At 38.1% G+C, this 13,325-nt stretch overlaps 1 protein-coding gene across 2 annotated transcripts in view; it reads right to left on the bottom strand.

Moving 5' to 3' along the window:
• KLF12 (KLF transcription factor 12) overlaps window positions 1–13,325 on the bottom strand; it is a 369,879-nt gene that overhangs the window by 24,603 nt on the left and 331,951 nt on the right. For both annotated transcript variants that reach the window (XM_075061546.1, XM_075061547.1), the window contains one exon: window positions 3,886–4,043. In XM_075061546.1, the coding sequence (XP_074917647.1) occupies window positions 3,886–4,043 (158 nt within the window). The remainder of the gene's footprint in view (window positions 1–3,885; window positions 4,044–13,325) is intronic.

The raw sequence follows: 13,325 nt of genomic DNA, 5'->3' as shown, positions 1-13,325 counted from the left end.
ACAATCCAGTTCTCTGATTGGTCCTCTGGTCAGGTGTTTGGTTACCCTTTCCAGGTAAAAGAAACTTACCCCTTACCTTACCTATCTACTTATGACACGCGTGCCAAAGGTTGCCGATCCCTGAGCTAGATTATAGTTAGAGCTGTTTTGAAAAAATGTGAAGATGGATGAAACGCTCTGAACATTTTTGCAATATTTTCCTGCTTTTCTCTGAAATTTCAAAATTTCCATCCTTCTACAGAACATATTCACACGAAAGTGAAACATTTTGTACAATTCCCCCCTCACACACAATTTTTATGGTCAAAAATTTGTAACATTTGACATTTGCACCCAGTTCTAGTTACAGAGAAAAACTAGCGCTGACTGAAAAATGAAGCAAAATTTTCCTGAAATGTTGATGGAAAATTTCATCAACATTTCTAATTTTGAAATGTCTAACCAACTCCATGGAAGACTTTGAAGAACTAAAGTAAACTTTATTCTGTAGGACCTATTAAAACGTTTTTAAAATTAATTACTCCCCCTCCTTCCCCATACCAAGTTACCTTATAACTCCAGATATTTGCCTCCTTAGGAGGTTCTAATAAAATACCACTACCATCACTACCCAGTTAAGCACCCTCCACAACTTTATGCGATTAAATTTCACACTGGGTATGAATGATGACGCTCAGTTATTGCACGGATTAGGATCATCAAGTACGTAGGCAGAATGCAATGAATGCATACTTTAGGTATGACTACAGTAGAGTGCTTTCACCCTTCTGATCTATAAAGATTACTCATTTGAAGAGTCACATATTAGCAGTTTAGTGTGAGTTCAGTGAGACAGAAACTAGCCTGAGAAAACACAAGTCATCTGATTTCTCATAGTTTCTTCTTCTTCTTAAGGGAGATAATAAATCTGAGCACATGCTCACTGTAAGCCTCTCAGGTTTCCATCACACCTGATATTTTCCAACCTTTTCAGATGATTTGGCAAAATAATAACAAAAACCTGATACTGAAAAGATAAAATTGATAGCTGGTACTTGTGACTTATGAAATGTTCTAATTTAATAGCGAGATCTGTTTGAATGTTTTCTGATTTTCTAATTGCAGAAACAATTTGTTATTCAAGCTCACCACCTAGTGGATTCAATAGCCACAAGTGAGAGTTCATTGTTTATACTAGCATTTGAAATAACACTGGTGAACAGTTGCTACTGATAGTATCTTCAAGTATCCAGGTCACACAGCGAAAATATGATATGATATTACTGTCTACAGTTTTTTAAAAATTAAATTTAAAAAACTATTGTTTAATGTCAACATTTCTTAATAAAATATTTTTAAAAGTTTACTATATCAAAATGATTGTGTATCTACTTAATTTGCTGTAAATATACATCAAGTGTACAAGTAAATATTAAGGAGCTTTCACACCAATTTTGCTCAGCTAAATTATTTGCAGCAAGATCAAATGGTGCAACAGCATACTCCATGAAAAATTAAAATTATGCAATGCCAAGTTTCTGTGATCTTTTGTCAGAAAGAACTTGCTCACCCTTGTGTGCATGGCTGTCATAATTCATTTATACTTGTCCAATACTGCACACTAATTACTATGCGTCATACATAAATAATTGACTCAGCTTGCCTGAGGCAAAGGTAAAGACTCAGATAAACATGCAAGATGAGATTAATACCTACTGTAAATTCACAGTCAATGCTGTATTTAAGGAAGACTGTGAGCTTCTCACAGAGACCAGGAAGGTGTTTTGTAAACATGTTTAGTTTTAACAACACATTACAGAATTTCTTATCTGATTAGCTAGTTGCCTAAAGTTGACACTCACCTTTTTTCTGTTTAATTTTTATTGTGTAAATAGAAGCAGAGATGGAAGCATGACAGTATAAAGCAGTCAAATTGTGTACATGCTGTGAGCTTTTTTGTGGTACTTTTCTTTGAGATATTTTCAGAAGGAACAAACCAAAAAAAAGATCACTACAAGAGAAAGCAGTTGTCATTTGATATAGGTACAGAGACTCCATTACTCCCTAAATGCTCCTGAAAAGTAATTCTAGATACTAATGCCATTTTCAAACGTGGGGGCCTAACTTTAGGTCCCTAAATATGCGAGCAGCCTGACTTTCAGAGGTGCCGGCCACCTCCATTAACTGGGATGCAGACTGAAGTGGGATCAGAGTGTGTGTGTATGGCGGGGGGGGAGGGGGCAGAATTAAGAGAGGACAGCAAACAAGAGTAAACTGAAAGGAAAGACAGTCAAACAACCTATAAGGAATGGTGCTAGGGATGGGCAGGTATAGGAAGCTGAGAAGAGTGCAGCCTGCCAGAAAAAAACTTGACTAGAATTAACAGGCCACTGGAGCTTTTCTTCCATTTTGGGAGGGGATTCTTTCCTTAAGAAGTATTTTTTAGTAGGGGGGGATAAGGATGAAGATGGATTCAGTATTGCTTTCAACAAAAGCTAAATAGATCTGCTGGGAAAACTGATGCAGATGTGTTAATGACTTCACTTCTCTAACAAGTTTGAACTGGTCCCCAGATTTCACCTAGAAAATGGAAACTTGTTATTCTTTTCCAGGATAAACTTTTCCAACACATACAAATGCTGAGATAGCTTGTGCCAGATACAGCAAGTCTAAATTCCCACAAAAGTGTGAGGCAGTGTCATCTTATCATTAGATCATAACTTTCCATTTCCCAACTAGCTGCATCTCTCACAAGATGAACTGAAAGAAATATAAGTACTGAAAGTGGGTGTGGTCTAGTCATCTGATCATGGGACTGTGAACTATGCCTAAGTTCTAACTAAGACGTTGTATTTACTGCTAATTTAAGTACGTATACTAACTTTGTAATGTTTATGCTTTCAGTTAGAGCATAAGAATTGTCTTGTGGCAAAGAGACCTAGAAGCTATGGTCCTAGTCCTGAGTTCTGCAACAGGCTCCTTGTGTTTCAGTTCCTCATCTGTAAGACTGGGATGGGACTATTACTTCGCTAAGTCCTATGGGTGTGGTGAGAGCATATTCATTAATATTTGCGAGATACTCAGATATCACAATGATGGGCAGCATATAAGACCGTAGACACATTGAGAGATTAAACAGAAAAGAGCAGATGCTTTGGCAGTCAACTTCCTTTTAATGCTTAGATCTGAAGTTATAAGACACTAAAAATGTTGCTGAAAAAATTATATCCCGAGTTCTTTAGTATCACAACACTCAGCTTTGACACTGACTACCCATGGCCTTTCCAAAGTCATTTCATTATTATTGTTATTATATTATGTTTTATCTGTATTAAAATAGTGCCTACAACCCTCAACTGACACTGATGCCTCACCGTACAAAAACAGAATAAGAGACGCTCCCTACTCCCAAGAGTCTATAATCTGAAGACTTCAAAGAGCTGAGCTCAGTGGTTTGAGCATTAGCTTGTTAAACCCAGGGTTGTGAGTTCAAGCCTTGAGGGGGCCATTTGGGGATTGGTCCTGCTTTGAGCAGGGGGTTGGACTAGATGATCTCCTGAGGTCCCTTCCAACCCTAATCATCTATCTACAAAGCAAAGACAGAATTGCTCGCCCACTGGCAGAGCTGGGAACAGAAACCAGGTCTCTTGACTCCTAGCCTAATGCCCTATTCAACAGTCAACACTTCTCTTCTGTCTCTGGCCACTTCAACAAGCTGTTTTTGAGTGTACTAGTCTGTAAAATTATAACATTCACTTACTTCAACCTAGTACATTCACTTACTGGTACTGTATCTCCCCTCACAATGCTGTCATGAGGAACAGTTGCTCTCTGTAAAGAGTTTTGAGGATATAAAATGCTGTATAAGTACTAAGCATTATTATTATATTCTCAGAAAAGTACTACCTGTGTGTGTCCGCCGGTGAGCCTTCAGATGAGAACTTTTTGTGTATACTTTGTTGCATCCTTCAAAATCACACCTATGGATGCGCCGCTTCCTGGAGTCTGGGGACTCAGATCTTCTCTGGCGCCTTGTGCTCTCAATATTGAATGGTGAAATTGAACTGCAAAATATAACAGAAGCAAAAAGTTAAGACAAAGGAATATCATGCAACTTGGACACAAACTTATGAAATCACGGAATACAATAGTTTGGTATTCAACTTGGTGTGTTACTGACATGTAATTACAGGTCATAGAAAAAGAAACCAAATTCATTTATAAAAAGAAACCAGCAAGAATATTTTGGACCTTAAGGAAACTAAAGTACTAAAATAGGAATTGTTGTGATCTGTAGTCACTCTCCACCAGAGAACCGTTAACACTATTTTTGAAAATCTTGTTACAATATACAGAACAAGTATAATTTTTATTTCGACAGTTGTGGTGATACTAGCACTTCCGAAACAAAGCATTTTTAGGGGGTTTAGAAATTGGCTGTAAACAGTCTGGGTTAAAACTATGCCTAAAAGTTTTCAATCCATGATCATGCTTTTATGGCTGCCCCAAACTGGGATTTTACCAGTTTTAAAGCCATAGAGGCCTGAACTCTAGAGTTCTTTTTCTGTAAATATTTTTAAGCATTATCATAATTTAGAGTTTCCCAGTGTGTATGTGACCAGTAGCCATAGAGGGAGTTTGTGAAAATAGACAAAGTCCTTGAAATCAAAACCAAGTAACTAGAAAATAATTCCTAGGAGAATACCGTCCATCAGTTACTAGATTATGTGACATGAAAAGAAACAAATCTAGCTGACAAGCAAATGGTTTAGGAATTGCATTTTGGTATCTGCAGCAGATTAGAGAGTTGGGCTATGTGATTCATGGAGATAAATCATACTACTCCAGAAACTATTTAAAAAAAATTCCCACCAGCGAAGATAAAAGCTGAACGTGTAAAAAACAAAAACAAACCCAATCAAACACAAACTCCTAAACCCTAAACATTGTACGTACAGAAGATACTCTGAGCAAAAGCCACAAGACCAGAAAATCTTGATCTTGAATGAAGCATTCAAGTTGCAGATAGTACAGCTTGTTTAAATGTCTGGTCGACGGAAGGAGGATCAAGCCCATTATACAACTGTGATGTCTAACAGCGAGAAAAATGAGGGGCAAACATAATCAGCAGGTACCATTAAGTTATTTGTTATGTCACGTGCAGACCAGTGACCTCACTGCTACAAGCTGCCCTGCCTTTATAGCAAAATTCATATAGAGGAGAAAGAAAGTGAAACAGTATTGCAACTGTGGCAGAGGACCTGATCCTGGTACCTCACTGAAATACTCAGTAGCTTTAATGGGCTAAGAATCAGGCCCACACATCCAAAGCTAGAAACAGCAGTTGAGAAGTGATGCAGTCACGGTGTCTTGCCTTTTTGTGTTAGTACGGAATCACACATAAATAATAAATATTGTCAGCCTGTTGAGCACACTCAGGTGGGGATGTTAAAATAATGCTAAGCATGAATCACAAGTATCAATCCAAACCATTCTATTTACTTCAGCAACATAGACTAAATAATCCACAAACCAACCCAAAAGCCATATAATATAGCTATGAACTAACCTCCCAATGGGAGGTGACCTTCCTCTGTCCTTCACTTACTTGGTGGTATAAGTTACTGCAACTCATATAGAGGCAGATCCTGCAATGCTATGGCAGGAATTGGCTCAATTTAATATAAGAAGAACCTCAGAGTAATGACCATTGTTCACCATAAGACCCAAAATATGGAGGTACCAAAGTAACAGTCGAAGACAGCATATGGTCACATTATTGAGGCTCCTCTGATAGAAGCCATTCCTGTATTAATCTTAAATTCAGCTGTAAATGTGCTTCGAATCAGACCCTTAGAGGTGAATGGACAACACAACATTCTGTTTACTTGAGCAAGTTGTATACAACATCCCACTAACCAGCAAATGAAGAAATTACAAAGTAACCTATTCAAAACCTCTTTTTAGGGCCATAAAGGTCTCACAGCCTGGCTCTGCTCAGCTCTGATGCTCCAGGGAAAGCATAGTTTAGGAGTAACACATCAAAGGAAGCCCTGTTGGAGAAGGAAGCCAACTGGGTATTCATGTAAGAGGTATATTTTAATTCTATAGAACAGATTTAATTTTTCAAAAAAACTAAGATTTTATAGTCACGTAAAATGACTTTTTTTTCTGACGTTTGAGAACTGTGCCATATTCTAAAAATGTGCCAGTCATGACTCCCTTCCCCAAAACAGATGCATCAGTATAACAGTTTGCTTGGTAGCTGTGATGGCTTAGAATGGGGAGTATGTGTGAACCAGGAAAGGGTTAAACCCCTTTCCCAGGCAACAAGGAGAAAAGTGATCCTTACCTGAGCTGCCAGACCTGGAGATTAAAACTGGTAGCTGTGACTTGTTAGGCTGCTAGAAGGTACAGCTGTGAGCATGTCGCTCCAGGTCCAGCAGCTCAGTCAGTCTTTAAGTGTCATCTTCCTCCTTTCTACTCAGTGAAGGGATTTAACACCTTCCTGTTTCACATCAGGATGGGCACACACAACCCACCACAGATGGATTCGGGAGGAGCCCAGCTGAGCCAGCCTGGGCAGCGAAACTGCCCAGTGTGACCCCAACAGAGTTACTCCATATTCAACCCTGTTTAAGAGCAGAGTTTGGCTCTCAATGTCAATTTGACACTTGCTTAATTTTAATTAATTATATTAACAGCTGTGTAACGTGTAAAAGTTAACACAGGGAAGAGCTGCTCTTCTCAGATAAGCAGCAACAATAACTATATTAATTATTGCTTAATGAAACTTAAGGTAAAACAAACATAATCAAACATTGTTTAGACTTAAATGTTTTGAGTAGTCTATAAACCTTCAGCCACAAAGTGACTTGCGTGGCTAAAATCCATGTCCAGAAGACTGAACATCTCTCTCTTACTAGAGGCAAAAAAAGACCTTTGCAATATAGTGAAAATTTAGACTCAACCAGCAGATGGCCTTCTAGTCCTCTAGAATGGCCCACGCTCTTTGGCTCTCATTACAACAGGCATTAGAACAGCACAGCTAGTGCAATATTATCTTTTCTTTGCGGCCAAGGTACCTATTTTAATTCCCATGTGTTTTGCTTCCCACTATTTGCATACATTGAAAAACACTTCTGCTTTTGGTCCATGCACCAACAGACAACCTCAGACTATTAAGGACAGGCTTAATCTTACAGTAGCTACTTTCTGTATTTGGTCTTCAGTTTTCTTTTTAAATAGGTAGAACTTAGCTGGTTGGAAATACGATTCATAGGAGTTGGACCTACACTATGGAATTCACTATATAGTTAAAAGCCTCATCACATTCAGAACCAAATGTAAAACCCATCTCTTTAACATAGCTTTTCCTCAACAAGGTCTTTTCTACCAGTGTTTCTACCTTCTCTCTCACACAACAAAATATATATAGGTAGACAGACAGATATCACAGATCCCATGCTGGTGAGTGAGCATGTGGGGATTCCAACTATTAAACACTGTGCTGCTTTTAGAGGAAAGGAAATGGTTTTAAATCTTCTCAGTGTTAACAAAAGGAAACAATTATAAAATGAGAAATTTTTTACTGTATTATAGCATGTTTCTGGGTGCTACATAGAAGGAATGACATATGAATTTAGCAACGAGAATTAGTAATTTTTGAAAAATGTACACTTTCTCAGCCAAATTCTCCCTTGCATGTGCACAAAAGTGCACACACATGAAATACAAGCAGAACATTCTGACATAATATGCCTGCATTTAGGATTATAAATTACAGAAACTGAGAATGTGCAGTTGAAGAGAATCCTTGGGTCTCTGGAATACTTTCCTAGTTCAAAGTGATACAAGGGCCTCAGAGACATAGCTGCTTATGGGTGCTTAGCATTTATGAAAATTAGGCCATGTACTTAACTATCTAAATATAGATTTAAAATCCTAATTTTCAGTTTTTTGTTTTTTAAATCTTAGCCTTCAGGACCAGTGGTGAGTAATACCTCCAGAGCAGACTAACTCAGCATGACAGGACTGGAGGCCCTGTCCTCCCCCTGCTATGATTCTCTGTCTCCCTCCTACTGTGGCTCAGCCATAACTGGAACTCACAGTTGTTCTACTTCATGACTTCACCAAAGGGACAGCCAAGAGTGAAGAAAAAGTGGCCCCACCATACATGCTGATTTATTCTAGTTTGTTTCTGAAAAAGTTCTGCCCGTGAGGATGTAGTGTTTTTGTTGGTTTTTGAATTCAGCACTGATGGAGTTGGCCTGTGGGCATACCATGCATATTGCTCCAAAGATGAAAACCCCTTTTTCTTTCTGTGCTTCGAGGATTACAGACAGATATAGGTATCCACTGGCTTTGCCTGCAGGGTGAACTGAAGTGTGCTTCCAGGTCTGAAAATATGCTCCTTTCCAACAAAACTTCACACATAGTAAAAATTTGGCCCCCTGAAAACAAAAGTATTTTTTCTACCACTCTGATATATTTTTCTTAGCATGCTCTCATTTAGAGTAATGTTTAAAAGTACTGTAGTGCACACTAAACATTCAACTACAACAATGAACGGTTATATAAACTATTTATTAAATTTATTTCATTATAATTTACATTACTTACAAAACTCTAACCATTGTCATATGGAGCCATCAAACTACTCATTGTACAGTAACGCAATGATTCTGATACCTTCAATTTGTTTCATAGGTTAGATTCAATCTCCTCTTTTAGTTTAAAGTAACACCTACACCTCTTATTTCTATTTTCTACAATCTTCTTAACAATATCTTATTCACAGTGTGTATATATATTTTATTATATTTCCCCCCTCTGAGTCTTATCTATTAGGTACTGTTTTGTGCATGGTTAATATAAATGTTAGGAATATTAGATCATAAAACATGTCAAACATGGTTTAAGATAATCAGAAAAGGAAGATGTGCATTACTTATTTTATTAATGGTAATTATTGTTATTAATACATTTTTAAGGTGATTTTATATTGGGAATTTAAGGAGAGAAATTTTTCAACAGAGAAATAAGGCATCTAGCTGTATATACAAATGAAGCAAAAACTACATACATGCCATATACTATATAGCGATATGGATGATTTGATTACATTCAATGTAGCCAGCAAACAAAAGGAACCTGCACATTTGTGACTATGGCTTTATCCATAATACTTTCTGTCTGCTGAAACAAAATGCAGCTGACTTGAACTGTTGATTTGCCCTGTTGGAACATAGTGAATTACATCATTTCTCATCCTATGATGTAATTGAATGTGCAACGATGTGCAAAACAAACTCTTTCCTGTCAGCTGGAAGGAAACTGGGTTCAGAAGAGAAGAGAGTGCAGTGTGACAATGTACAAGAACCATAAGATATGTCTTATCAAAACAACCATCATCTACATTATTAGGCACATTTTATATATATAGGAGAACAATACAGTTAGTTACGATATTGTATGTTCCCCCTAACTCAAGCATATAATGAATTAGAGAAATGATAGTCAAAAAAGACCTTCAACTATGTTATGCTGATCATTAACCAGGAAGATTTTACATTAGAGACTTGTTTTGTTAAAGAGCACAGAAATTTTATCAGTTAACTATCTTGCACTTAAGCATTGCATAAATTATTGAAATGCTTATATCTGATTTCAGGAAACAATAACTTTAATGGATCTATGACAATTTATATCAGCTAAGGATCTGGCCCCAGGAATCTATATCTGGATCAAAAGAGAAATGCTTCTTTTTTTAAAACTATATGTGTAAATTTACCCCCCAAAATTATATCACACCCCAACCCAGAATGGGCAATAATCAGTCCTCGAATAGTGACAGATTTAAAATCCAACACTAGTGAACCATCAGAATAGGATTGTTGTACAACTAGAAAGGGCAGATTCCAATGGAATATGTAGCATGTGCTTTTATCCCTGAGAGGTTCCAAAATATCAGACTTTACAACTGTAATATTCTTATGTACAAAAAAGGTATATTTTTAAAAATTCTTTACTTCTAATTCTCCTTCCCACCCACCCATCCCCCATTCTCCATGATCTGTGCAGCTGGACTATTTGTAGCTAAGGCAGTTGGCGTCATAGGTTGAGGGATATGACAAACAATTCCACTATAATGTTTCAAAACTCTTAAAACATTTCTAAAATAGTTTCTCTCTAATATATGTTCTCTATATAAAATGCATGACCGAGTGGTGTGATATAAACTCTTTGTTGACATTCATTTAGAATGACTTGTATAACTCCTTTCTTGCTTTGCCACCCTGAGTATTGCAGGTCAGTCCAAACTCCTGCAGTATAAACTCTCATATTACATCACACTACCATGAACTTTCTTTCTAAATAGTGCAGATACAGACTTCTGTGATACATACTTCACAATGCAAAGTGAGGAAGTGATCAGAAACCAATACGAGCTTGAATTAAATGATTCTTTTCTCTTCTTTTTTGAATTAACTTAGTTCACTTCAGGCAATGATGTTCTTGACTAATGTGTGTTAAAGAATAAAATCCATGGAGAAAAGGAAACCTCTGTTAATTAACTTCATCACAATGAACTCACACTTACAGAAAAGTACATGAAGGCATTTCTTTAGATCTGAGCTAAAGATAAGCAATTGAATGTTTTCTCAATGGCAAGGAGTAGCTCCTGACATACTACATCTCATTCTCATCTGACCTTTGCTGGCTCAGCTATAATGCATGCACACAGCATGTCGCCCAGAAGAGGAAGTACAGCTATGTCATCTCTTCATGATGAGAGAGAAGAGCAGAGGTCAGGCCTGGGGCACTTAGGTTTAATAAAAGCACCGAGATCCCCTGCAAAAGAAGATCGTATCAATGCTGGATTAGTTATTTTTTCTTTTGTGTTTCCTTCCAAATGGAACAGAAAAAACTGGAAAAGTTAACCAATGTGCCTCAGGTCCACTGGTTTCAGGTGAGTTTGTTCTCAGCGGGGCTAAGCCATTCTTCCACTTCCGCTACCTGTGCTGTCATGAGTATGTGTACACAAACAGGGGAATCACACCCCTAGCTCATAGTTTAGATGTAACATTTAAGAAATATGTGGACAAATTAGACAGTCTCCAGAGGACAGTAACAAAAATGATAAAAGGTTTAGAAAACTTGATGTACGAGGAAAGGTAAAAAAAATCTGGTGATATTTAGTCTGAGAAAAGGAGACTGAGGTGGGATCAGATAGTCTTCAAATATATTAAGTGGGGATGCAAAGAGGACAGTGATCAGGTTTGTTCACCTGCCGCATCCGCAGGTTCGGCTGATCGCGGCTCCCACTGGTCATGGTTCGCCTTCCCAGGCCAACGGGGGCTGAGGGAAATGGCGTGGGCCAAGGGGTGTGCTGGCCGCTGCTTCCCACCGCTCCCATTGGTCTGGAGCGGAGAACCGCAGCCAGTCTGTGAGTGTATATACTTCAAAGAATACATCTACTACTGTTACAAACTAATGGCTATAACTATTTGGTCTGTAAATGAACACAGGATTAAATGGTTTTCTTGTTCTACTTTGAGTACATTTCATCTCTTATTCATTTTAAAGCAAAGTACCTACTGAAGAAGACCACACATAATTGATTTTTTGAAATTCTCTCTCCAACATTCTTATCTAATCAATAAAGTTTCAGTTTTTCTCTCTGCCTTTGTCTTGCCTATTGAATGGAAGTTCTTATTGTTAGAGAATACTTCATGAAGCTGATATATTAATAAACCTAAGAAGTCAATATAAATCCTGCTAAATTGTATCCATTATCAAGTAATGCTTGAAAATCCTGACAAGTTTATGTTTGATCAGAATCTAGCCTTTGTTTTTTGTGTGGTATTTTTTATTTAGCTCCACACATTTTCAGTCTGATGTCTATCAAGTATTTCTTTATTCAGATTGTATTACTTAGATTGTAAGCTCTGCGGGGAAAGGACCATCTGTTTGTTCTTTGTTTGTACAGTGCCTAGCACAATGACATTCTGGACCATGACTAGGACTCCTAGATGCTACCACAATGCAAATAAATAATGATACTTCAACTCTCCCCCCACTTTCTCTAGATATTTATGCATCCAGCTTTTGCCATCTGGTAAGATGAATGTGGATATACATTTTAAATTGTTGTTTACTATCTGAAATATTCCTAAGATCCTGATCTGTGTACCCTCTAAAATTTGTGAGCCACATGCTACTTGAAACTAATGGCTAAAGACCATTCATAGGGCAATACACAGATAAAAAACAACAGCTTTGAAAAATGCTTAGAATCATAGAATATCAGGGTTGGAAGGGACCTCAGGAGGTCATCTAGTCCAACCCCCTGCTCAAAATAGGACCAATCCCCAACTAAATCATCCCAGCCAGGGCTTTGTCAAGCCTGACCTTAAAAACCTCTAAGGAAGGAGATTCCACCACCTCCCTAGGTAACCCATTCCAGTGCTTCACCACCCTCCTAGTGAAAAAGTTTTCCTTAATAATCCAAACCTTAGACCTCCCCCAGCAAGTGATTGAGACCACTTACTCCTTGTTCTTTCATCTGCTACCACTGAGAACAGTCTAGATCCATCCTCTGCTGGGGTCAACTCCCTTAGTGAAGTTGATATTACCAGTGCACAGGACCAGCAGAGCTGAAAAAGGGAGTTTGGTTGGAGGCCGTGGCAGTTGTGGTTTTTGTTTTGTGTTTCTTCGTTGATAAGGCACTTTAGGAGAGATGTGGCTGCACAGCTACAAGAGGCAAGTAGTATTAGAACGAAATGGAAGAGACAATGAAGACTCACTGGCATGTAGTAAGCTGTGGGATTGTACATTAATTCTGGCAGAGGGTATCTTGCAAATAGCCTCTCATTTATATGATAGTCTGCTTGAGTAGATATGACGGAGGGAACGCTCAGGTTGGAGATGCAGCCGAAAACTTATTGTTCAGTTTCAAAGATGATTTTGAGCAGCATGATGGGGAGAGTAGAGAGAGATCAAAGGCTAATTGCTTAAAACTTGCAAGATGCAATAAGGATGAGAACTTGAGGTGTAGACAGACTTTGAGGGTAGACTTGCTGGAGAAGGAAGTGCCAGATGAAGCATTATTGTTCTATCGAGGAGTTGTTCATAAACACGGATAAGCTAAGTGTTATATCTCTTTTCACCTGTACAAAGGGTTAATCAAACAGTTGACCTCGCAAACACTGACCAGAACCAATCCGGATACAAGATACTTGCAATCTTCGGTGGAAGAAGGCCTTTTGTTGTGGGTTTTGCGTGGTTTGCTTTGTGTCTCTCTTGCGAGTTCCTGGAGGACTAGATGCTGCAACCAGATGTTT

Source organism: Chelonoidis abingdonii, chromosome 1, assembly GCF_003597395.2.
Source record: "Chelonoidis abingdonii isolate Lonesome George chromosome 1, CheloAbing_2.0, whole genome shotgun sequence".
In the NCBI taxonomy this organism is placed as follows: domain Eukaryota; kingdom Metazoa; phylum Chordata; order Testudines; family Testudinidae; genus Chelonoidis; species Chelonoidis abingdonii.
This window is presented reverse-complemented; position numbering and strand designations above follow the sequence as displayed.